This window comes from Phascolarctos cinereus, unplaced genomic scaffold, assembly GCF_003287225.1.
Source record: "Phascolarctos cinereus isolate Bilbo 61053 unplaced genomic scaffold, phaCin_HiC Scaffold_4;HRSCAF=312, whole genome shotgun sequence".
Lineage (NCBI taxonomy): Eukaryota > Metazoa > Chordata > Mammalia > Diprotodontia > Phascolarctidae > Phascolarctos > Phascolarctos cinereus.
Genome location: NW_027555847.1, coordinates 420,829,529 through 420,853,504, shown reverse-complemented (window position 1 = coordinate 420,853,504; position 23,976 = coordinate 420,829,529). Strand labels below are relative to the sequence as shown.

General features: G+C 36.2%; 1 protein-coding gene across 1 annotated transcript in view; it reads left to right on the top strand.

The window, feature by feature from the left end:
* CDH18 (cadherin 18) overlaps positions 1 to 23,976 on the top strand; it is a 414,410-nt gene that overhangs the window by 349,888 nt on the left and 40,546 nt on the right. The window contains exon 9 of the mRNA XM_078153324.1: positions 1,598 to 1,715. Coding sequence (XP_078009450.1) covers positions 1,598 to 1,715 — 118 coding nt within the window. The remainder of the gene's footprint in view (positions 1 to 1,597; positions 1,716 to 23,976) is intronic.

Below are 23,976 nucleotides of genomic sequence, written 5' to 3'. Positions count from 1 at the left end.
GCAGTGAAATGTGAGTACCTTCCAGGCACCACATGCAGATGGGAAACAGCTATAGTTCAGTTTTGCTGGAATATAGTGGAACAATGAGAAGTAAGGTCAAAAAGATAGATTTGAGCTAGGCTGTGGAGGACCTTAAACCAATGTAAAGGGTTTGCATTTTATACTAGAGATGATAGGAAGTCACTGGGCGCTACAGAGCAAGAGAGTGACATTAGCAGACAGACGCAAGAGTTAGGGCAATTATTTTGCCAGCTCTTGGGTAAAGAGAGGACTGTGAACCTGAAGACCATTTAGAAGGGCCTTATAATTGTCCAGCTGAGAGGTAATAAATACCTGAATTAAAGCAGAACCCGAGTCAGTGGAGAGAAGAAGATGCAAAAGATGTTATGAAGCATGTACTACCACATTTGCTCATATCACACTGTCCCCTCTGCTTCATTTTCCTGGTATTTTTTGCTTTAAATAAGAAGGGGTTGGAGGGGAAATGAATTATGTAAGCTAGTTTTATGTGCTAACAACAGTGGGCCTGGATTCCTATTGCTCACAACTATTGACATCTGCCACAGCTTAGGAGCTGTGTGCAGAAACACTATTACTGGCAGCTGGGATAGCTTTCTAAAGGCTGCCTTGGAATCAGGAAAGCTAGGAAACACTAGATGATGAATTAAAGTCAAAAGAAGCCATACCTGTTTGTTTGTTCATTTGTTTATTTAACCATCAACCATCCTATACTTTTTCCACATTCCGTTTCAGACACTTTCTGTAGACACAGTTTTTCTAAGCAATAGCTGAAGGTCACTTGCTTGAAATTGGGGCATACAATTCCAAATTGGGTACAGAAAGGGTTTTTGCTATTTTTTTTTAGAGGTAGGATGCTATGGAATTATTTTGGTCACTTGCTTTTTTTCCCTCTTCTAAGGCAATCTGGTATTCAATTCTGTTTATGGATTTCAACCTAGTTCTGGTCCAGATTGTCTGTCAGTTCTGAATTTTAACGAGTCTTCTGTCTTAGCAATGAGAGAATAAAAGGATTGCAGAAAGAAGCAGCATTGGAAATAGCGCTGAACTAGGAGTCAGGAGACCTGCCTCTTTCTTTTTGACTGCCACTAACTAGTGGCTTTGGGCAACTTAACCTGGCCTGCCTGGGGTTCGAATTAGATGACCTCTGTGTTCCCTACTAGTGAATTTTATAACTCAATTCTGTTTGCATTTATTGACAGAAACTCTCATTGCTTAGAGTACTCTACATCAACACTGGGACATTTATACTTGTTTCAGCCATATTTCATGTCTCCCCAAACAGGTGTTTATACAGAATTTTACATCTAAAAGGCCCCAAAGTATGTTCTGTGATAAAGAAATCTTAGAATAAACATGGTTGAGTCATAGCAGAAAATAACAAAGCGTGGATGATTATAACTTCTTCCATAATGCTATTCCTAAAATATTTCATGCTGGGAAAAAACAAAGCAATATGTACTGTTTAATGAGGTAAATTTGAAGACTTCCAAAGAGAAAAAAGGGGTTCATTTAACAATTCTTTTGTTTTGAATTAGTTTGTTTCTTTTTAATCAATGCAGTATTTTTCCCCTTTCAGGTTATACATACCATCAGTGCCACTGATAAAGATGATTTTGCAAATGGACCAAGATTCCACTTCTTTCTGGATGAAGGTCTGGCTCTGAACCCCAACTTCACACTGAAGGACAATGAGGGTAAATGAAAGTGCTCTTCTAAGTATTCCTAAAGTCTCTTTTGCTGTGATCTTCTATGGGTGGCTAGAACAATTTTCCTCTCTTCTCCGAACAGCTTGCAAAGTCAGCCATCAGTTTGATGCTAAATGTGTTATAATCTCTGAATAGCTTGTATTTAAAATTGAACCATATGTAGAAATAACTTTTATTGGATTTATTCCTAAGCCAGCAATGAAACAAGAAATTTATATGTCATTTGCTTGTGGGCAAAATTTTAGATGAATTCTAGCTGACAACCATGTTCACTATATAAGCACGTATTTCAAGGTTTAGCATGGAGATTGTGCTGACTTAATATTAGCAATAGTTCCTCCAGAAGACTGGGAAATAAATTTTTTAAAAGGCATATTGTTTGGAAAAAAGATTGAATTGCCTGTCCCTTGACCTCCTGTATAATGTAGGAAGCCAGAATGTTTTGTTTCAGCGTCTATAGCAGATTTGTGATGATTGTAAGTTGGTTTCTCTGGGTGACCATGGCTTCATGGCCATGCAGCAACCATACTTTACCTAAAGATAACCATCTTACACTCAGATACATGTATAATTCTGATGGCTTTCATTTCTCACAATGCTTAATTAAATGAATTGTGGTGTGACAGTTGACAAATGCACCTGGATCACATGGACTGAGCATGTGTGATTTGAAGAAAACACTCAATTTCTTCTCTCTTTCTTTTGACCCACTGAGCATACCTTTATCAGAAGAGGGAAATGGAGCCCTGGGCTTCTGGTGATTAACTCTCAGCAGTAGCTTAATGAAAATTGTCTGGAAACAATTGACATTTGAGGTTCTTGTATACCTTGTCCCTGTACCTTTAGAAGTCCTTAGCAGGGGCAGTGATAGCAAGGGAGCATATAAGTATTTCATGTGATAAAGAGAGCTCATAAGTATGTCCTCCCTTTCCTTTTAATCAGGTGTATAGTCAGCCCCAAATGGTTGACTATGAGCCAGATGGTTCAGGCAGTAGGAAAAGTTCTAACATATCCTATGTCCAAATCTGTGTGTATTAGACTGCTTTTGATTTAGGAATATTCATCATAAATATCCCCACAACCACCTTAAAATTCCCATTCTCTTCTAAATTTCTTGTCTATCCTTGGCATCAGTGATAAAAACTCCCTAAAGATATCAGTTTCCTTTGCAAGCCTTTGTAATTTTTAGTGAGGTTTTTAGATTCTTTCTGGAAATATCATTTTTGCCTATAAGAATCAGCTAAAGTGGTTAATAGTCATGTGGTTTGACAAGTCTTGAGAAGTTTCCTATTAGGTCCTGAATAAATTACCTAGGAAGACAGTTCATTTCTGTTGTACTATGAAGTTCTGTATCTCTACCAAATATCCTCTAAACCATGACTTGACTCCTAAAATTCCCATAATTTAAATTAACCTTTTATTTAAGGTCTCATCATTAGAAAATCCTTGTTCAAATGGATTTATTACCTACAAGGGGTAACACTTAAATATAATAATATTACATTCTATTATACCTTAATTAAAACCAATTAAAAACCAATTACACCAATTAAAACCAATTAAAGCACCAATTAAAACATTAACATAGCTATTTAAGCAGATTACTTAGCTATCACCTAGTTGATAGCAAAGACCTAAAGCAATGGTGCGTTGAACAAAGAAGTTCTAATGGACTCTTTGGGAAAACAGATCTGGAATCTTGTGTAGTTTGTTTCATAAAGAACAAGTATTTCAAAATCAGTCCAAAATAGAACTCATTTCTTCATGCATAACTCTCTAGGTTTACTCTAAGCTTGTTGAATCTTTCTTCTTTCCTTCCTTCATTCCTTCCTTCCTGTATCCTTCCTTCCTTCCTTCCTTCCTTCCTTCCTTCCTTCCTTCCTTCCTTCCTTCCTTCCTTCCTTCCTTCCTTCCTTCCTTCCTTCTTTCCTTCTTTCTTTCTTTCTTTCTTTCTTTCTTTCTTTCTTTCTTTCTTTCTTTCTTTCTTTCTTTCTTTCTTTCTTTCTTTCTTTCTTTCTTTCTTTCTTTCTTTCTGTTTTTCCTTCCTTCCTTTTCTCCTTCCTCCCCCCTTTATCTTTCTTTCCTTCCTTCCTTCTTTTCTTTCCTTTTTCTTTCCTTTTTCTTCCTTTCCTCTTTTCCTTCCTTCCCTCTTTCCTTTTTCTCTTTTTAAAAATCAAATTAATATTTTTCAATTAACCAAAATTTATTTTCTCTTCTGTCATCCCTTACCCAATGAAAAAGAAAGAAAAAAAACAAAAACCTTATTAAAATTTGCATAATTAATCAAGACTAATTCCTGCATTCATTATCCTTTTCAAAAAATATATGTTCTAGTTGACACTCTGAGTCCATCACCTCTCTCTCCAAAGGTAGGCAGCAAGTTTCACTATTTTATATGCAAAGTCTCAAATTTTCCAAGGGCCATTAGCTTCCAGAACCTCAGTTTATAAAGCCCATTATTTTCAGTTAGCTTACTTTCAAAGATTCATGTTGGTAGTCTCATCTTCCCATCTTCTTTCAGATCCCATGAGACTCTAAAAATTGGGACATGCCCCTTCAAGGAAAGAATTAGTATGCTATGCTCAAATGTTGCAAATTTATTTCTATAGTTTTCATTTGATAAATGGTATACCTTGATAGAATATTACCATTTTGAAATTGCTAACAGATACTTATACTTGCTTAAAACATCATCTCATGTGCATGTGCATGTGCATGTGTGCATTTGTGCATATTTGTGTGTGTGTGTGTGTGTGTGTGTGGGTGTTTCTTATACAATACCAGTTAGTTGCTCAACTTTTGCTTCTTTAGTTTTGATTTAGGTGATTTACCTACTAATTTACCCAAATAAGTTATGTCGAAACATTTCAAACTAGCTTCAGTTCTGCTTATTCACTAGTAGGTAAAATCACATTCTTTTAGGAAAAATATATTTGTCACCTTCCAAGAAGGGCAGAGAGATGAGAGATGATGTTTTTGCTTAATCTTAATCCCAGCTGCAAACCTCCAAAAAATCCACTAAGATTTTTAGCCATTTCAAAAATCTTTAAAACATAATGTGATACATTCATAGTAATTTACAGTAAATTACTAAGACGTTACATTTCAGTTACAAATTGTAGTTTATAATTACTTTATAATGCCATATATTTCAACATACCAGGGGAAAAACAATCCTACTTTTTCTTGTTTTATGTTCCTGTGGTCTCCAATCTGGCCAAAGTTGTAAAAGCAGGGATAAAGAAAGAATCTCATAGGGTTTTTGTTTGTTTGTTTGTTTTGTTTTTTGCTTTTGTTGTTGGTGTTGTTGTATGAGTGTTTGCTTGTTTTGTTTTGTCCCTTATCTCCAACTGAAAGTCAAATCAAAGAGTCAGTAATAGTAAGTCCCTACTTAGTATTACAAATAGCTGGGAGAGCTGTTTTAGATATGAGACTTCATTAGTCTTCTCCACCCTACTAAGGCTTCTTTATCAGTTCTCTTATAGAAATTTTTATGAGTGACAAGGTGTTCCCTTTCAATGTTCTCCAAGGTAAACAAGCCCTCCCACACTAGAGAACTTCTGAAGTGGAAGCCCCTGTCAACGCCCACCTCACTGCCTGCCAATGACAAGTTTCTCTAGCTAACTTTGGGTCATCCTAAATGAATGTGTGTAGAACTAATAGCCATGCACATTAAGATATCTACTATACTACTGACCAGTAACAGACCAGGTATCTTAGGAGAATCAAGAAGAAAAGAAAGAAAAAGAGAAAAAGAAAAAGAAAGCTCTACCAAATTACCTCCAGCATAATTTTAACCATTTAAAAAAAAATAGCTGATTATGAAGCCTTTGAGTGACCAAGTGAAGATAACTCATTTGATTAATCAGGGTGACCTGGGCTAATTTTACTCTTTTCATTTTCTGTAAACCTGAAGCTGGAGGCCTGAACTGTGGTTCAAAAAGGACACTTGCCAGATTCTTTTCATATCTGATTTGATCCCATATTGTTCAGGGCCTCAATATCACAGAGATTTACTTAGCTTCCAAGGTCTTAAAGAGCATTCCAATTTAACCCTTCCAACTTAACAAGAGAATCCCACTCCTGACACCACATTGTTGGTCACAAGAATAAACCCCCAAATATGAAATAGTTAAAAAACAATTTAGTAGGTCATTTGCTAAAGGAGAGAGAATTAGAAAAAAAGCTGTGACTCCCTCTCATCCAGACTCTGGAAGGTTTATATCATATACAGTTTAGACAACAAACAGAAATTACCTGAATGCAGTAAACAATTCTGCAGAAAGGACAACTTGAATGCAAGGTAGATTGAGATGGATATGAGTAAATGTAAACACTCAATAAACAAAGACAAAATACAAAGGGACACAAAACATAAGCTTGGATGGATCCAAATTAAGGCCTGGATATGAAGACTCCAAAAAAGAATAATTTGGATGGGTCTGGGACCTCAGGGAATCCGGAATTTCTTGTAGCCATCTCTGGCATTCCTGGAGTGTTACTTTAGTCAGGGAAACCTGGGTTCAATTAGATTCAGTGTTCAAACAATCTCTAGTAAGGTTTAAACAGTAAAATAATTAATGTTTTTTAAAAAAAACAAACAGGGGCAGCTAGGTGGTGCAGTGGATAGAGCACTAGCCCTGAAGTCAGGAGTACCTGAGTTCAAATCTGGTCTCAGCCCAAACACTTGACACTTACTAGCTGTGTGACCCTGGGCAAGTCACTTAACCCCAATTGGCTTAAAAAAAAAAAGAAAAAAAAGAAAAAACCCAAACAATAATAAGGTACCTACATATCAGTAAGTCAAAGAGCGTGCAGAACTTAGTAATTTTTTTTGGGGGGGGGCATAGTTTCAAATTGTTTTCCAATGTTTATAGCATTTTACAACTCAACCATCAATGCATTAATGTACCATAGAAATCATCAATATTTCTGAATATTACTAACAAAACCAAATAAGATAACAAAGACAAATTCAATTTAAAATAAGTACGGAATATATAAAATACTTGGAAGTCTACTTCCCAAAATATAAACAGGAACTACATGAACAACAACAAAATACTCTTTACACAAATAAAGACATACCAAAATGAGTAGATAACTATCAATTGCTCATAGATATGCCAAGGCAATATAATAATAATGATAACATTTATGTGACTCGTACTATGTGTCAGGCTCTATGCTAAGCAATCTAAAAATAGTATTTCATTTGCTCCTCACAACATACGTGGAAGGTAAATGCTATTTTACAGTTGAGAAAACTGATACAAACAAAGATTATATGACTTGCCCAAGATCGCAAAGCTAGTAAGTGTCTGAGGCCAGATTTGAACTTGGGTCTTCCCAATTCCAGGTCAAGTGTTTTATTCAGTATACCACATAACTGCTTCTTAAGATGCAGAGCAATGATGAGAAGAGACACTACTTCCTGAAGAAACATTTTGTCTGCCTCCTCCTCATCCCTGTCATCTTCCTCCTCATGAAAACAAATACTTATTTAATGTCTACTATGTACAGAACAAAGGCAGTATGGCAGAATAGATATATAATTGATCAATAAATATATTAAACAATGACTATCAGGCACTGTGCTAAGTGCTGAGCATGCAAAAAATAGCTGGCCTTACAGTCAGGAAGACCTGGGTTCAAGTGTAGCCTCCAATATATTTTGAATATGTGATACTGTTGACCTCTTGGTAGCCACAAGCAACCCTCCAAGACTGTAACTTTCAGAGCAAGATCTAGTCTACACTGGTAGATAATCTCCTCATTTGGGAGTTTATTATACCATTGAAGCCACGGGTATTGTTTAAAAGACTATACTAAAGTTAGTGATTCAAGAATTTATACAAACTCATACACACACACACACACACATATAGTGTATATGTATATGTCTGCATATATGTGTATGTAAACATACATACACACATATGTACACTTATATAAAGTATTCATATACACACATATACTTATGCACACATGCATATACACAAACACACATACATATATGCCTTCAATCTGGAGATACAAAGCCTATAGGTTAAATCATCATCATCATTAATAACAACAATGGTAGCATAGGCTAAGTGCTACCTAAGTATAAGCAATGACTGAGCCAAGTGTCTAGGAGAAGAATTGATCACAGCGGTTTTTGACAGTCTTGGAAGACTTTATAGAAAAAGTAAGAATTGAGTTGAGCCTTAAAGAAAGAGGATAATTATTAAACAATTAACAAGTACACAGATATTTATTGAGTGCTGACTAAAGTCAAAGCATTGTTTTGGGGATGAGGGAAAGGTAATAAATCATGCTGTTCTCTACAAGTTTGCAATCTTATTGGGGCAACAAGAGTTACATACATATAAATAAAACTGAAGATACTAGAAAACATTTTATGGAATCACAAGATTTTAGAACAGTGAAAGGACAATTACAGAGCTAGAAGAGAATATTTAACTCAAGCCATTCATTTACAGGTGAGAAAATTGAAATGAGACGGATAGGTTTTCTAAGGGAGAGACAGAGTATTTATTAAGTGTTCATTTATCAAGTATTAGGCATTCAGGTACAATGCTAAGTTCTAGGGATACAAATAGAAGCAGGCCAGGCAGCCCCTGCCTCTAAAGAACTTATATGGGAGAGGGGTGGCAGAAAGGGAAATGCATGGGGCTTGATGTGTAAATGGAGGCCTGACTCCAGGAAAGATGAAGTGATAACTCACCTATCAGAGCCTTAAGTCCCAGGGCCAGGGTCCAAGGTTAAATTAGGAGGGGGATGAAGATGATAACCAGAGTGTAGATGTTATGGTATGGAGATGACTAGGAAGAACTAAAAGAAAAAGTGGAACCCAGACATATGCACTCATATTCTTATATTGTGTGAAGTAAACGGTGTAGACAGTAAATTCTATATAAGTGTAGAGGATAGAGAGATCATTGCATGTTGTCTGGGCAGAGAAAGTTTCAGAAGAATGCAGAGTTTTGAGGGATTAGGCAGCATTTGAGTTTATGCAGCACAAAGTAAAGGGCACTTTAGGTGGGAGAGAGGGGAAAAATATGAGCCAAGGCAGGGATAAAAAGTGCATTTGTTATATTCAGGCAACAGTGAATGGATCAGTGTAGTTGAAGGTAAATTTGTATGGAGACCTACTTGAAAACAAGGCTGGAAAGATAGGTTAAAGCAGATTGTAATGCACTGTATACTGGCCTGAGGAGTTTGGATTTGATCTGGTAGTTGTGTGGAGGGGTGAAGGGATAGGAGAATGAAGCCTACTACATATTTTTGAACAAGTGAATAATGAAGTAGAATCCATAATATATATTTCAAGGGTTTCTTTTTCTACTTAGGTATTTTAGAATTTGGCATAGGGAAAATACAGAAATTATCAGTAGGACTAATGTAGGAAAATACTTTCTTTTGTCTTGTAGTTCTGATCCTACCTGATATTAAACATTATAATTTCATTTAAAATTTCAGTATCTTTTTTTTTAATCTCTATCATTGTAAAGGTTTTTTTTTTAATTAATTAATTAAATTATTTTACTGTTTCAGGAAACTTAATGTGGGCAAATCCTTTTTTGTTTTTTTTAAGTGAGAATTTTCTTCCAACACTTCCATTTCTATGTCACTTTTTACTTCAAATAGTGATTTACAAATTTATTTTAATTTTTACATATTTTGTCATTCCATTACTTGCATTTTTGTATCAAGTTCTTTTTCTAAGTGATCATTCACATTTTACATGTTGATACACAGACAGATGAAGAGCAGAGTTTTATTTTTTTGTGACTTTCAGGGGAACAGTAGAAATGTTGCCTAATCTCTCAATTTAAAGTCATCATTAGTCTACAAAGTTGAGTGTGTTTGGTCTTATGATCTTCAGTCTGTCTCTAAAGGGACCAGGCTTTACATGATGAAAGGGGATTTGCAAGTTTAATTCCTACTTTTAATTCTAGATGTAAGGTGCCTATGTAAATCTTACAGGCATCAGTGAGAGAACAGATTTTCTAATAAATATGTGTTCACACATTTATTACTACTCATCTGTTTGGATTTTTAAATACACACTTTCATCTACTTTCTTACTTTAAAAAATGATTATTACACTCATGGTGGTACACCATTCTATACATAAATTTGTCCAGTTTCTCTAGCATTTCTTCTTTTAGGAAGATAGTTTTCCCCTTTAATGCTTATGAAATACTCCCTTTTTCAAAGAGAAATTCATAGGAGAAAGTTTCAAGGGGCAGCTAGGTGGCACGTGGATAGAGTGCTAGGCCTGGAGTCCAGAATACTTCTCTTCCTGAGTTCGAATCTGTTCTCAAATGTTTACTAGCTGTGTGACCCTATGCAAGTCACTTAATATTGTTTGCCTCATTTTTCTCATCTGTAAAATGAACTGAAGAAGGAAATGGAAAGCCACTTCAATGTCTTTGCCAAGAAAACCCCAAATAGAATTATGAAGAGTTGGTCATGGCTGAACAACTCAAGAAAGTGTTTTTCTCACACATGTTTCCCATAAGATAGAACCAAGTGCTAAGAAGATTGTAAAGGGGTGATAGCATTGTGACAGCTTTGCTGACTCAATTTTACCTAGCCAAGAAGTCTCTAGGAGTTTAAATTAGTCTACAGTCTAGACAAGACCAAGGTTCTCTGACTCCTGAGAGAACTAAAAATGGGTAATAGGAAAGGTTGTGAACATAGGGAGCCAAGAAAGGACAAGGCCTGGCTCTCCCCAAATTTGCATTAAAGATCACGTTTAGTTGTGATTTTTATAAAATAGCTTTCTGTCTTCCCTTCTGTTGTTATAGCACCTGTGTGTATTTTACAGTTACTAGCAGTAAAAGCCCTTATAAATCAATTAGCAAGTATATATTAAGCACCAGGCACTGTTCTAGGTATTATAGATACAATGACAAGAATGAACCAATGTCTGTCCTTAAGGAGGCAAATTCTATTAAAGGAAAAAAGACATGAACATAAATAACTATTTACTAGATGTATTCAAAATAAATACAAGATAATTTTGGGGTGTGGGATCACTGGTAGCTGGGAGCCTGATGTTGCATGAACAAAGTTTTAGAGGAAACAGATGTTTCTAACAGTCAGAGATGAGTTGGGAGTGCATCGTAGAGATGGGATCTAAAGTGTTGTCTAGGGAAGAAAATTTAAAGGATCATTGTGTGCTAGTTTCAGAGACAATAGGAAATAAGTTGAAAAACTATACTCTCAGTCACTGTTAAGGAGAAGCAGGTGAAAAAAAAGAAAGAGATATGGCCATGATTACTAAGTTAGTGGAAGAATTACTATCCATCCTTTGTAATCCAATACAAATGTCACTTATTCCTTGGAGCCTTCCCTGATGTCCCCTTTCAGTGATGCCCTTCAACACCTTGTAAATCATAGAGCAACATTTTACTCATGTACTTATACATTATTTCACCTTGTAATTATTCTCATATTATTACATATTAAATATTAAATTGTGTTCTACATGAGGGCAGAGACTATATGTTGGTTAAACTTCGTAAAACTTCTAACTCTAGCTTAACGGCCTGAGCACAATTTTTTTCAGAAATATACGTGTGAAATAGAATTACCTCTACATAGACTCATGAAGCCTTATCTTCCTGCACCACTGCCAAATAAAAGTTTCACCACTAAAAGTTCATTTCTCTATGATATCATTTTTAAATCACCATTTTTCAAACTAGTACTCAAAAAAATTTTAAAATGTCATCCAAAATATTTTATCATTTATGCAAAATAAAACAAATGCGTAAGTGCATCCATTGCAAATTCTTATTTAAAACACATTATATTTTTAGCCTTTATTTTGTATTTGAAGTGAAAATAGTGTACTTCAACAATATCCTCTATGTGACTGTTTGAATAAGTCATTTGAAGCCATTCTTTCCAATGACACTCTTTTAGTCCCAAAATGTACAATTGTTGTAGTCACATATGTTGATTGCTGTGATTGTATGTGCTTGTGTGTATGTGTGTGTGCATGTGTATTTTTACAGAATTTTAGTTCTCAATGTGTACTTTCGATTTGTACTGAAGTTTATCTTTTCCTTCTTATACAAATTTGTGCAGTGTTTATAACTAATCATTTAAAGACACAGTATTGGGTTGTCAATGAGCAATGGGAGATGGAGGGTCTGGGTTAAAGTTCTGGGTCCAGCATTTATTGGCTCATTACCTGTGGCCAAGTCATTTAATGTTTTTCATCCTCAATTTTATCATCAATAAAATGAGAATAATAATACTTGCATTACCCTAACTTTAAAGATTGTTGGAGAGAAATTATTTTATAAACTGTGAAATATTTAAAGGGTGTCCTCAAGGCTACAAAAAACTTAAAATGGCAGTGAGACTTTGGGGATGCTCTTTATAAGTGAATGGCAATTGTTCTATGAAAATTTAGTATAGTCATGGTAGTGACAGGGACTTCAATGTGCTCTCAGATAGGGCATAGTATATAAACTAAATTGGGAAGAAGTTGTAAACCCTATTAAAAAAAAACTTCAGAGAAAATGATAGAAACTAGTACAATCCCCTTACTTTTTTTAGCTCTGTTGAATGGACAGGATAGATGTTTCCTTTTGTCACCCTCTACTCTTTCCTTCATCTCCAAACATTCCTTCCTCACCAGCTTTGGCAATGGCATAAATTTTTATGTTCTACTATGAACCAAGTCTTTGACCAGGACTGAGCTAAATATTCTTTAGAAAGGCTTCTCTCACAAAGAGAAAAAACAGTAAGGTTTGTCTGTTGGCAGTGAATTTTTCTTATCCTCCCTCTCTTTTTTTGGCTGAAATGTAATAATCTTGTTGCTTTTACCTGGTGATTTTAAACTCTTTTGTGGGATTCCTTCCCCCTACACTTTTCTCTAAGATCTGACAACCCACACCTTCTTTCATTTTCCTATCCTCCTACTCACAATAACAACAAAAGGAAAGCTGACTCATACTCTTGAAGCAAAAAATAGAAGCAGGGAAAGAAAAGTAAGGATAGCGCTGATTTTTCTAGTTTACCCTGTTCTGTTTTAAGTTGTCCTATTGAGAATTTTCTCAGATGCCTTTTTGGTCTCTTCTTTCTTTCTTTCTTTCTTGTCTTCCATAGTTTTAAAATCTTAGAACTATAGAACAAAAAGGTATGAAGAGATTTGAAGGCCTCTAAAGGCCTCATTTTGCAATCTCTTTTTAAAATTCATTCAGTACTGATATAGTTATTTATTCTATTTTTTTTTAAAGCAAAAACATCTCAGAGTGGAGGTTTTGCAACATCCCTCAGTGATCTATTCAAATATTTTGTAACTCTCACACAGAATTATAGGTTTAAAGTTGAAAGGAGTCTTAGAGGTCAATTAGTACAACTGCCTATTTTGACAAATGAGGAAACTGACATTTCATAACCAAAATGTCTCTTTCTTTTATATGTCTATGTAGTGATATAATCTGTTCTCACTCTCCAGGAATAAGACTGGCTATATTTACCCTTTGGGGCTTTAGGGAACCCTATGGTTTAGAGTATCTCTTCATAATGCTTTTTGGGATGAACCTCCATTCCTATATGTCATCTTTCCCCTTATTAGCCTCCAGTGAATAGTGTCCCAGTTCTAGTTAAACAATTTACATCATCAAATTAGCTTTATGATAGGATATTTACTGAGAAGTTAGAGCAAGAACAAAAGTACCAGTATTTACCCCAATACTTCAGAGAACAAAATCCCTTCAGTAGCTGGAGAGAGTAAGCTCAAACATATGCCTCATTTATATGTAGAATTTGTTCCACCAAGTTCACTCCCAAATGTGTCAATCCACTGGGTAGCTATGAGTTGGGATTAGTTGGGGTCTCATCTACTGTTGGGTTAGATCACACAGGCACCCAGTACATTGTTTTTTACTGTCTGGCTTCTGGCAAATACCAGCAAGAATTCTCATCCTTGACTTCTGGGCACTCATTATCCTGACTTGTAAAGGATTACAACATTGTAGCTATTTCTAATGTCCATCATCTAAAACAGAAAAGAATAAACACAAAAACCAAAAGAATAGAGGTATACATTCAAGGGCTAGATGTTGGCCTTGTGTGGGGAAGGTTCAAGGCCTCTCCTCTCACAGTATTGTCTCTGTTGCTAAGTGAAACCAGGGAAGTAAAGGCAGACCAAGGACGAGATCCTAGTAGACTAGCACCCTTTGAATATACTCCAGTTGTGGCTATATAGTCAAAGGACAGTTTTTTCATCACATTGATAGTAAATTATAATCAGTAGCAGAATGTCTGCACATATTCCTCAGGGAGCAGGCCACTTCCATTACACACCATCCTGCCTTTATAGAAGCAGGCTCCACAGTCCCTTCCACATGCAGGAATGCATCAGCCCCTTCCCTCTTGTGTCTGTAAAATAATACATGTTGAAAGAACCAAAGAAATACTATTATTCTTTTAACATCCTTTTTTGTCTCTGACCTCTACGTCACAATTCTATAGTTATCCACTGTGAACTTGCTCTAGAAAATCAGAGGTGGGGAACCTGTGGCCTTCTGGTCTGTGGATGAGGCCTTTTGACTGAGTCCAAGTTTTACAGAACAAATCCTTTTATTAAGGAGATTTATTCTGTGAAATTGGGATTCAAAGGGCCATACTTGAGGACCTAGAGAGCCACATGTAGCCTTGAAGGCACAGGTTGCCCACCCTAGAGTCTAGGTGTCTTTCTTCCTTTTTTCTTTCCTTCCTAAGGTCACATAGCTCGAAGATGTCTGAGGCTGGATTTGAGCTTAGACCTTCCTGGCTCCACATCCAGAGATACAGTAGTACTATATCTTTCTTACCCTAGAGTACATGATCCCAGGCTGTCTACTTTATTACATCACCTCCAAAACTCATCCTTACATTTGTATATCTATTACTATCTCTAAATCTTATCACATTTTGCTATGAGAGTTATTCATACACTTATCTTATCCCCTTCTGCAACTTTGGGGAAGAGATAACATTCATCTTTATATCCAGAGCGGTGTTAGCATATTGTAAGAGATAATAAATGACAGTTGAATATTTTCAGTGGATGAATGAATGAGTGAACCAGTCAATCAGACATGTAGTGTTCTTCTTGGGACAAGTTTTAGGACATGAGAGTGAAAATAAATAGTCTGTCACCCTGTTCTTCTAAGGTTTTAAATAGACTAGAGAAGTTAATACAGCTTATTAAAAGTGATAACAAGTATTCATTTCCAGAATATACCAGCAGCATATCTCCTGAGAATTTTCATTCTTTGGCAGTTCATTTTAAAGGTGTTGAAGGTAAAGAAAAGTGCTGAAGAAATAGCTTCATAACATCTTTACAATGGAAACTTAGTACCTTAAGTAAGGCATCTTTATTGGTTACCTTAAAACTCCAAAGGTGATAAAGACATATTGGCTGATTATTAAAATATATTCACCATCATATTCTGAAATTGGTACAAAATAGCAGAGTCTAGGTTAGTAGGAAAAGTTCGTTTCTATCCCTGGAGTAACTCTTTTAACAGCCCCTTCCTTTCCACTGCAACTGTCAACACACTAGGTCAAATCCTCATTACCTCGCACTGGGGCAATCATAATGGCCTGTTATGAGGACTTCCTTCCTACAGTTCAGTCTCTTGCCCCTCTAATTTGTTCTATGCATCATGATCTTTCTAATGCATGGTTCTAATTATATCACCCCACTACACTTTAATGGCTTTCTGTTTCTTAAAGAATGAAGTTCATAGTCTGGGATTTGAAGCTCCTACTCATTTAGCTTCAGTATACTTTTCCACCCTTTTCTTCTACCAATCTCCTTTCTAAAAGCCATGTTGGACTACTTGCTGTTCTATTTTCTCATTGCAATAACTATTCTGATTTCTCCAACCACACTTGAGTATTTTTTTTTTGAATCTCCTATGAACTCTTATAGCTCTTTGTCTGTACTTATATAGTGATAAAACATATTCAAGGGACAGCTAGGTGGCCCAGCGGATAGAATGTCAAGCCTGGAATCAGGAAGACTCATCTTCATGAGTTCAAATCTGGCCTCAGACACTTACCAGCTGTGTGACCCTGGGAAAGTCACTTAACCTGTTTGCCTCAGTTTCCTCACCAGTAAAATGATGTGGAGAAGGAAATGGCAAACTGCTCCAGTATCTCTGCCAAGAAAACCCCAAATAGGGTCACAGAGAGTTAAACTGAAAAATGACTGAACACCAACAAACTCATTCATGTTGTCTAATTAGTGTAAATAATGAATCCTCCTGGATGATTAACATGTTTCCATTGGCTGGAAACAATTACAATATTTTATATAATGACAATTTTGAATAGTACAAATTCAAATAAATACAGCCACTTTGGGGTATTCATCATTCACATTATTTGGGTCCTATCTCTATTCTTTTTTGCTTGTTTATAAGCTCCTTAGGGCCAGGGGTCACATCTAACTGTACTTTGTTTACCCACATAGAGGCTAACAAAATACTTGAATATAGTAAGTACAATCCAATTCAGATAGCATAGAAATTTATTTTTGGTTGGGCAATGGGGGTTAAATGACTTGCCCAGAATCACACAGCTAGTAAGTGTTATGTGTCTGAGGCTGAATTTGAACTCAGGTCCTCCTGAATCCAGGGCCAGTGCTGTAGCCACTGTGTTACCTACCGGCCCCAAGAATAGCAATTATTAAAGCACCATGATAGATACCAGGGATCAATAAAAATAAGTACTTTATTCTGAAATGAGCTTCTAATCTGATCAGGCAATACAATACTTAAATAGAGAAGTATATAATAATATATTCAATATGTATTTGTTAAATGATTGAATGAATGAAACTTCCATAAATGCACTTAGAGGGGGAAAAAATGGTTATGTAAGGCCAGATAAAATGTAAAATATAAAACTAGACTCTTTCCATCTTGCATTTTTGTCTTTTGCCTTTTACTTGACCTTCAACCACCACGTTAATATTTTGTCTCTGGGGTATACTTTCATCTTGTGTACTCATTAATTGCATTAGTATATATTCAATTCATGTAGTACACTGATAAGCTTCCTGGAAAAGAGTTAACAACTAAAGGCTGTTTTGGGTATAAGCCCTGAGTATAAACAGATGGATAGACAGGGTAGAGGCGGCTTCATTCTAGTTACCTTATTTTCTCAAAGCCATGAAGTGAATTAATCAAAATTACCTAAAAGTATTTTTTTTAAATAAAGCTTTAGGAAGTTCCTCTCCTCCCACTCCATCCCCACCTCTGAAGTGTTGTGATCAATAGTAATTTGCATGCATTTCTTCCAGAAGTAGGTCTCATTTAAGTTTTTGGATCTATGAATCACATTCCTTGAGGTGATTCAGATGGCTAAAGGAGTTTTTAGAGATAGTGCTCTGACATGCTGATAAAAGAAAGTGTATATTATTACTGTTATTTTATTGATAATTGATAAGCTCTTGGGACATTTTATTCATTTATTTATTTGTTTATTGATTGATTTTTGTATCCCTAGTTCCTAGCCCAATGTTTAGTACACAGTATACACTACATAAAAGATTATTGGATTGAATTGAAGGTAAGGATGAAATAATAGTACTTGAGTTTGTAATTACTTTACATAGATTCAGAGACCATTAGGGCAAGGAAATATCTGAGAGACTCTCTAGTTTGACTCTTTGATTTTACTCGAGAGGGAGTTGATGAAGCCCCGAGAAGATAAGGGATTTTTCCAAGGTCACACATAAAGCAGGTCTTACATTCTTTCACTGAATCACAAGCTGTGATACTATATACTTTTGGTTTCCTTTTATAGAGGCTCATTTATGAATAGGGCTAAGTGTCATCAGAAAGACTGTAATGGGGTGGGGGCCAGGGGAAGAGGAGAACAAATCTGAAAGCAATAGATTGCTCTTACTATAACATTGGTTGAAGATGCATCTCTTTGAAAGAGAGTCTGACCAACTGAAGTCTCAGATCTATAGTTTATTAAGGATTTCAGAGTCATGATAAATTTGGCAACATGATTTTAATGGGCCATCAGGCTATGTCTAGAATTTTCAGTTCGGTATTTCAAATATCTTGCTGCCTGCATTATCAAGCTAAGAATGGGAAAACCGCTGAAATTGCAAGGGACATATGGAGGCTAATTATTCATCATTTTCTAAACAAAACACAATTTTAGCAGTTTCAAAGACACTTGGTATCTTTGGACTCCAATATGAGATTTTGTTTTCCCCTAGGGACTTATTTTAAAACCTAGTCTTATTTTTGTTTAAGCTGCATCATGGTTTTTTTTTTTTTCTGAGAAGCACTGAGATTAAAACCTTCCCAGTGAGAGCTTTCAAAGCATTGGACAGAATAACTGGACACATATGGACAGCTCAATAAAAGATTGTTAGTAGAGCCACACAGGTGCTTTATAATTCTGTGTCATAGCACCGCTATAAAGGAGTAAGGGTTATTATCCCAATTTTAGAAGTTCAGGAAGAGCATGCTAGAAGAAGGAGTTAAGGAATTTAAGTATGGCTTGATCCAGTTATGAGGCCAACCATGTTTGCCAGCTAAATTAGAAGGGTTTGATCAAGGATTATAACCTGTATAACCACTCCTTTGAACAAGGAAGGGAGCAGATCCTATCATTTCTCCAAACTCTTAGGTTTGGAAGACAAAGGAAACATGGTGTGGTTGAAAGAATAATGGATTTGGAGTCAGAAAATCTGATTTTGATTTCCAAGCTATATGACCCCGGGCAAATTACTTAGTTTCTATGGGCCTTAGTTTACACACTTACAAAATGAGGGGATTGGAGTACATGATCTCTAGGGTCATTTCTAGCTTTAAATCTAGAAAGAATTAGAAGCAATTTATGCACCAGCCTACCAGCCCAGCTATCTATTTAATAATGTGAGGATGCTTTTATACTCCATCAGTGTCTTCTAGGGCCAGTCCAGCACTTTGATGTCTTTCTATATTAAGAGATAACAATAGATTTGGTGAAGTATTTTTGAGACACTTAGCTGAAGATGATAATCTCTTTGGAATACTTTATTTTAGGTGAATTAACCACCTAAAAAAAGTTCAGAGAAATAGAAGCATGCCAGAAAATCCTAAAGAGAATGTGTGGGCTTAGTCCACCATTTTTCAATGTATTTTTACTTTTTGCTTAAGTATAGAAGAAGTACTTTTCAATAATTTATCTTTACCTTTTGCTCCTAAGGAACGGTATTTGGAGAATGAGGTGTCCTTTTCTTCTTCCTCCGCCCTTTTTTACCTTAGTTATAACCTATACATTTCCAATGACAACATTTAATTTTTCTTATCTTATGGCCTTATGAACATCAGTGATACACACACACACATTTAATATATTATTATTCTAATTACATGTAAAAACAATTACTTTTTTTAAATTTAAATTCCAAATTCTCTACCTCCCACCTTTTCCCCACCTTCCTTGAGAACACAAACATTTTGATATAGGTTATGCATGGGCAGTCACGTATAACATATTTCCTTATTAGTCATATTATAAAAGAAAACACAAACATCAACAAAATGAAACTTAAAGTTAAAAAAAAGACGCTTTTATCTGCATTTAGACTCCACCAATTCTTTCTGTGGAGGTAGCAGCATTTTTTTTTATCATAGACCTTTCAGAATTGTCTTGGATCATTATATTGCTGAGAATAATTAAATCATTTACAGACAGTTGATCATTGTACAGTATTGTTGTTACTTTGTACAATGTTCTGATGTTTCTCCTCATTTCATTTTCAATCAGTTCATTTAAGTTTTTACAGTGTTTTCTGAGAGCATCTGCTTGTTGTTTCTTATAGCACAGTAGTATAGTATCAAAATCATATACCACAACTTGTTCAGCCATTCCCCACTTGATAGGTATCCTGTCGATTTCCAATTCTCTGGCACCACTAAAAAAGCTGCTATGAATATTTATTTACATATAGCTCTCTTTCCTTTAAAAAAATCTTTTTGGGATACAGACCTACTAGTGGTTATGCATGGTTTTATAGCCTTTTGGGCATACTTCCAAATTGTCCTCCAGAAAGGATGAATCAATTCACAACTCCACCAACAATAAATGCGTCATAATTTTCTGAAATTCCCTCCAACATTTATCATTTTTCTTTCCTGTCTTATTAGTCAATCTGATAGATGTGGGGTGGTACCTCAGTGTTGTTTTAATTTGCATTTCTCTAACAAAATGTGATTTAGAGATTTTTTCATATGTCTACGGGTAACTTTGATTATTTCATCTAAAATCTGCCTATCCATATCCTTGACATTTATCAATTTGGAGTATGACTTGAATTCTTAGGAATTTGATGGGATTCTCTATATATTTGAGAAATGAGGCCTTTATCAGAGAAACTGGCTATAATTTTTTTACACTTACGATTACTAACTATATATTTCTTTTCATCCTATTTTTCTCCCTGTTTATCCTATTCTTTCTCTCCCTTCACTCTATTCAACCTCAAAAGTGTTTTGCTTGTGACTACACCTAGCCCAATCTGTCCTCCCTTCCATCAGCACTGCCCCCCCACACCTTTCCTTCATTTATTCCCTTCCCCTTTTACTTTCCTGTGGAGTAAGATGGATTTCTATATCCAACTGAGTGTGTATGTTATTTTTTTCTTTGCACCAGTTCCAATGACAGCAAGGTTCAAGCTGTCTCCCCCTCCCCCTTCTCCATCTTTCCTTCCACTGTAAAAGCTCCTTTGTGTCTCTTTTATGTGGGACAATTTACCATTATTTACTTACTTTATTATTTCTAGTGTATTCATCTTTCTCATCCCTTAATTTTATTTTTTAGATATCATTCCATTATGTTCAACTCACACCCTATGTATATACTCCTTCTAACTGACCTAATAATGATAAAGTACTTAGAAGTTACAAGTATCATCTTACCATGTGGAGATGCAAACAGCTTAGCCTTATTGAATCTCTTGTGATTTCTCTTTCCTGTTTACCTTTTTATGCATCTTGAGTCTTGTATTTGAAAGTCAAATTTCTATTCAGCTCTTTTCTTTCCATCAGGAACGCTTGAAAGTCCTTTATTTCATTGAATATCTATTTTGCTTCCTGATGAATTATACTCAGTTTGGCTGGGTAGGTGATTCTTGGTTGTAATCCCAACTGTTTTGCCCTCTGAAATACCATATTCCAAGCCATTTGATCCTTTGAAGTAGTAGCTGCTAAATCTTGTGTTATTCTGACTATGGCACCATTATATTTTAATTGTTTTTTTTCTAGCTACTAATAATATTTTCCCTTTGACCTGAAAGCTCTGGAATTAATGTACATTATTCCTGGGGGTTTTCATTTTGGGATCTCTTTCAAGAGGTGATGAGAGGATATTTTCAATTTCTATTTAACCCTCTGGTTATAGGATATCAAGGCAGTTTTCCTTGATAATTTTTGATGTCTAAGCTCTTTTTTTTTTTAAATCATGGCTTTCAGGTAGTTCCATGATTCTTAAATTATCTCTCCTAGATCTATTTTCTAGGTCAGTCTTTTTTTTTTTAAATGAGATATTTCATATTTTCTTCCTTACTTATTTCATTCTTGATGTCTTATAGAGTCATTGGTTTCCATTTGCCCAATTCTAATTTTTAAGGAACTATTTTCTTCAATGAGCTTTTGTACCTTCTTTTCTACTTGGCCAATTATACTTTTTAAGGAGTTCTTTTCTTCAGTGAATTTTTGTACCTCTTTTTCCATGTAGACCATTCTACTTTTTAGGGAGTTCTTTGTTTCAGTGGATTTTTGTGTTTTTTTTTATCATTTGGCTTATCTGTTTTGTTTTGTTTTGTTTTCAGCCAAAGACAAGGTTTATTAGAACATCTGTCATATTGGGCAGACTCTTAAGGACTCTGAACATTAGTAAACTATTGACTAGATTATAAGAATCTGAGCAGTGGCTAGATTTTAAGAATCTAAGCACCTTAATGGAGACAAGATGGACCTTATATACAAAAGACTGTGGAAGGGATCTAGGAGTGTCTGAGTAGTTTGGGGTGACTGGAAGAGGTGACTAAGGAAGATCTAAATGGGAGTGGCCAGTAAACTGGGGTGAACAGAACTCCTGGGACCTGGACCTCATGACCAAGGGAGAATGGAGCCTAGCTAGGATTAAGTGTGGGAAGCCATAGGCAGGTAAGACAATAGAGGGCTAGACTAGGTGAAGGGTAACAGAATTGGGAAATTAGGTGTAGCCACAATGAAAGGCCAGTTGATGGGATTATAGCCTCAGGCAAAAGATAGAGATTTGGCCATGTGGGAAAGTCCAGGGCTTTTCCTTTTCAGGGTCTAGCTCCTATCCTCATCATTCCCCCCTCAAACAAATGGGATCCAAATTCTTTTGGGGTAAGGGGTGAAGGTCTTGGCTTCTGAAACTACTTCCTGCTGGCAAGGGGCATAGAGCTGTCCCTGCCTCGAGGGGTTCCCAAAGAGGAGGTTGGCTGAAACTCAGCACAGGTTGCAAGGAAGGAAGGGGGAACATTGGCTGGTACTTGCTGTTTGCCACCAACTGTAGGTGAATGACCTGTAGTCTGGAAAACAAAAATCTGACAGAAAAGACTGCAGGGCCCAGTATAAAGCAGGGACTAAATTTGGGGCCCAGATTTGAGAAGATAAAACATCCTTAGCTCTGTTTGGATTCAGATAATTCAGTTTTCCAGCCATGCAGTATCAAATCCACTTCATAGTCAGACTCAGGAATAGCCAGGTGGGTAACATTCCCTTTCAAAGGAACATAATGGGGAAACTGAGCCAGGAAGATCCCATCTTAGACTGAGGCTAAAATTGTCCTCTCAGCTTTTCCTGATGTTGACTTCCCACCAGTATCATATTCACAGAGTAGCTTGTGGCATTTCTCTCAGTTGGTGGATTATTGATATCGATGGATTATGACCCATCAGAGAACTCAAAATAAAATCCCATCAGCTTTTACCTCAAACAGCAAGTTTCACTAATCACAGTTTAGGAAAAACTTTTCCAAGATTTACATGCCAGATTTAAATTTGTCCTGGTATTAAAAGCCAATTGTTAGAGATTATTCCTATGTAATTGCAAATTCTTAGCAAAGACAAAACCCAAACAAGCTTTTTGGCAAGTTTACACATTAAAACAATAACCAACAACAGCCAAATTATCTTAGCAGTAACCAAATTGCAAAAAGTTGCTTGATATAATGATACAAAAAGTTCACCAATTTGAAACTTTAAACAAACCCATTACTAATCAGGTGACTTCAGTTTTGTTAAATGCATTTCCAAATTACACAGAGACTCAACATCTCATCATTAACAGTTAAAACTTCAAATTTAAAAGAATGTGCTTACCCAAGTTGGGAGGCTAGTTTCTTTACCTTGAGCATGTGCTGAACCTGAGTGATGCTTCCAGGCAAAGGTTGCACTAGGGCCAGAGGGGCCCATGCTGTAGCTGCTGCCCCTCTCCCCTTCTTCTTTTCCCCAGTTGGGGGAGGGCAAAATCAAAGGTAAGGGGAAAAGGGTTAAACTCTCTTCTCCTATGAGAGGGGTTAACATGCCCTCTTGGCTCAAGGGAAGGGAGTGTTTCAAAATTCCTTAATTCCTCCAGAATCTGCCAAGATATTTTTAGTTGTTCTAACTTTTCCCTGTAACCTCCATGAGGGAGGATTTAGGGGTGTAGAGAGAAGGAAGTAAGCCTCAGGAACCAAAAAACATCTGCAGTTTTCCCCAATTCCATATTGCTGAGAAAATTGACAGAATTGGGCATACACTTCCAGATAGGGCATCTGTCTTTGTCCTCTATGCTGTGGAAGATGTACCCAGGTCCATGGCCTCCAACCAACCTAGTGGAACAAGAGCATGAAAGCGTCAGGCCAAGTGCAAGACATCCTCATAACTGTCTGCCTGAAAAGCACCTGTAAGCCTTGGTGCTTGGAGAGCAACCCTAACTGCAGAACCAGAAAGGAGGTTGGGGGGAGGCTCATGTACCTTCTAGACTTGGCTAGAGAAGAACTTGGGGTTAGGCAGTTTCCCCAAAAGGGCCACCAAAATGATAAGGTTTAGGGGTCCTGGGACCTCAAGATCACAACATGCAAGTCCTGCCCAAAAGCTTTTGACCCAAACCTTCTTTTAGCCAAAGACAAGGTTTATTAGAACATCTGTCATATTGGGCAGACTCTTAAGAAGTCTGAACATTAGTAAGCTATTGGCTAG